This window comes from Nematolebias whitei, chromosome 12 (assembly GCF_014905685.2).
Source record: "Nematolebias whitei isolate Nwh7 chromosome 12, NemWhi1, whole genome shotgun sequence".
NCBI classification, from domain to species: domain Eukaryota; kingdom Metazoa; phylum Chordata; class Actinopteri; order Cyprinodontiformes; family Rivulidae; genus Nematolebias; species Nematolebias whitei.
Genome location: NC_056509.1, coordinates 48,201,786 through 48,204,372, shown reverse-complemented (window position 1 = coordinate 48,204,372; position 2,587 = coordinate 48,201,786). Strand labels below are relative to the sequence as shown.

The following is a 2,587-nucleotide window of genomic DNA, read 5'->3' as shown; positions in this document are numbered from 1 at the left end:
CTCTGTTAGAACCAGGTCTCTGTTAGAACCAGGTCTCTGTTAGAACCGGTCTCTGTTAGAACCAGGTCTCTGTTAGAACCGGTCTCAATGAGAACCAGGTCTCTGTTAGAACCAGGTCTCTGTTAGAACCAGTCTCTGTTAGAACCAGTCTCTGTGAGAACCAGGTCTCTGTTAGAACCAGGTCTCTGTTAGAACCAGGTCTCTGTTAGAACCAGGTCTCTGTTAGAACCGGTCTCTGTTAGAACCAGGTCTCTGTTAGAACCGGTCTCTGTGAGATCAACCTGCAGGAATAGCGGCTGAATGAAACCAGGGACGTCTCTGAGGCGTCCTGGTGGTTTATGTGGGAAGACGACGGGTTCCTGGTTCTCGGAGCGTCTCTGATGGGCGGAGGCGTCTGGAGAAGACGGAACCTTCAGGGAGTTCAGATATAAACCGTCTGGTGGGGGGGCGGGGGACTCATGGACACATGATATATGAACAACTCAGAACGAGTCACAAGAGGAAACAGGAAGTCGTTTACTTCACTTTGATTCTTTTCTTTTCCTGTGAAGAACTTTGATAGAAACATTTAATCTGTCTGCCCCAAATCTAGAAATATTCTGTAATCCTGCTCATACGTAGTTTAAATCCCAACAGGTTTGTTTTTCTAACTCTTTAGGTTCATCGTCGTGTTCTTTAGATGTCGTTTACAGAGCTCCTCACTAAGGTTCATTCTGATGACGTCACAACAACTTCCTGATGCTGCTCAATAATCCAGGTAGAAAAATCTAAAGTGAAGTCTGGTCCTCTGGACATTCAAAACAACAACAAATGTAGAAACGTTTCGTCTCTCATCCTGAGGACTTCCTCAGTCTGAGGAGCTGTTTTCAGCTCAGTCTCTTAAATGGCACCTTCTCAGAGTGGATCAACCAGTTTGTTGACATGATGCTGAACGCTGCTCAGACTGAACAAGTTTCACATGAAACGTTTCTAATTTTGTTGTTTTGAATGTCCAGAGGAACACACTTCACTTTTTTAGAGCAACAACAAGACCATCAACAACATCTACGACAAACCACAACAGCAGCAGCAGCAACAACAACAACAACAACAACAACAACAACAACAACAACAACAACAGAATCAAAAACAATAGAAACAGAAACAAAAGCAACAACAACAGAATCAAAAACAATAGAAACAAAAGCAACAGAAACAAAAACAACAGAAACAAAAACAACAGAAACAAAAGCAACAGAAACAACAACAGAAACAAAAACAACAGAAACAAAAACAATAGAAACAAAAACAACAGAAACAAAAACAATAGAAACAAAAACAACAGAAACAAAAACAACAGAAACAAAAACAACAGAATCAAAAACAACAGAAACAAAAGCAACAAAAACAGAATCAAAAACAACAGAATCAAAAACAACAAAAACAGAAACAAAAACAACAGAAACAAAAACAACAGAAACAAAAGCAACAAAAACAGAAACAAAAGCAGCAACAACAGAAACAACAGAATCAAAAACAACAGAAACAAAAACAACAACAACAAAAACAGAAACAAAAGCAGCAACAACAGAAACAAAAACAACAGAAACAACAACAGAATCAAAAACAACAACGAGCAGGAGCTCTTGTTTACCTTGCCGAGTTCAGGGAAGAGCTCGAGCACGGCGATGTCCAGCAGGACGTAGGTCATCTGAGGAGGAGGAAGAACTTTAGGTTCTGGTTCTGGTGGGACGGATCTCTGAGGACTCACTGAAGGAAACTGCTGCTTCGGCTCCTCCTGAGCTGGACCTCAGCCGAGTTCTGCTGGGCTCACCTGCTTGTTGAGGAGCGGCTGCTGCAGAGCGTCGAACAGAACCCGGACTCCTTCGGTTCTGGACTCGTCCCCGATCCATTTCACCACGAAGTCTGAACACAGGAAGGAGCAGAAAAACTCATCTTTATTTCAATTTTCTAATCCTTTGATCTTATTTGGCTTTTAAACAAAATCAGGTTCAGGTGCTGAGGTTCTACACCCTGGTCCAGAACCGGTCCCTGGTCCTGGTTCAGCTGCAGAAGACGTGGACCAGAACATGTGACCCGGAACTCTCTGAACCCTGATTCTCTGAAAAAACCCGTCCCATCCAACAATAAGGTCCTTTGGGTTCTGAAGGACAAGAGGCGTCTCTGTGGATTGGATCTCTTGGTCCAGAACTTCAGACTGGTTCTGGTTCTGACCCAGCTGTCCAATCAGTACAGTTTGGTTCTGGTTTCAGTCGCTCCAGTCCAGGTACTGAACTTTTGTTCTGCCTGACCGGCCCCACCCACTGACAGGTAACCATGGTTGCTGTGGTCATAATGTTATGGCTGATGTGTTTCACAGCTGGACTCCACCTACCTGGCAGATATCTCTGCATCTCCTCGAAGGTCCGCTTGGCCCGGTTCCGCTTGTCGGCTGCGGCCCGCCGCTCACTGCTCTCACAGAACACAGCGTCTGCAGGAAAAACAACAGGCCGAGTAAACAACAACAAGAGCCGAAAGTTTAGCCCAACATGAGCCCAACACCAGCTAGAAGCTAACATGAGCCCAACACCAGCTAGAAGCTAACATG

At 44.4% G+C, this 2,587-nt stretch overlaps 1 protein-coding gene across 1 annotated transcript in view; it reads right to left on the bottom strand.

Moving 5' to 3' along the window:
* The window catches only part of LOC119417981 (sorting nexin-14), a 22,455-nt gene that overhangs the window by 1,731 nt on the left and 18,137 nt on the right, over positions 1 to 2,587 (bottom strand). Inside the window, exons 22-24 of the mRNA XM_037685228.1 lie at positions 2,375 to 2,470; positions 1,814 to 1,905; positions 1,634 to 1,690 (exon numbers count right to left, since the gene is read on the bottom strand). Coding sequence (XP_037541156.1) covers positions 1,634 to 1,690; positions 1,814 to 1,905; positions 2,375 to 2,470 — 245 coding nt within the window. The remainder of the gene's footprint in view (positions 1 to 1,633; positions 1,691 to 1,813; positions 1,906 to 2,374; positions 2,471 to 2,587) is intronic.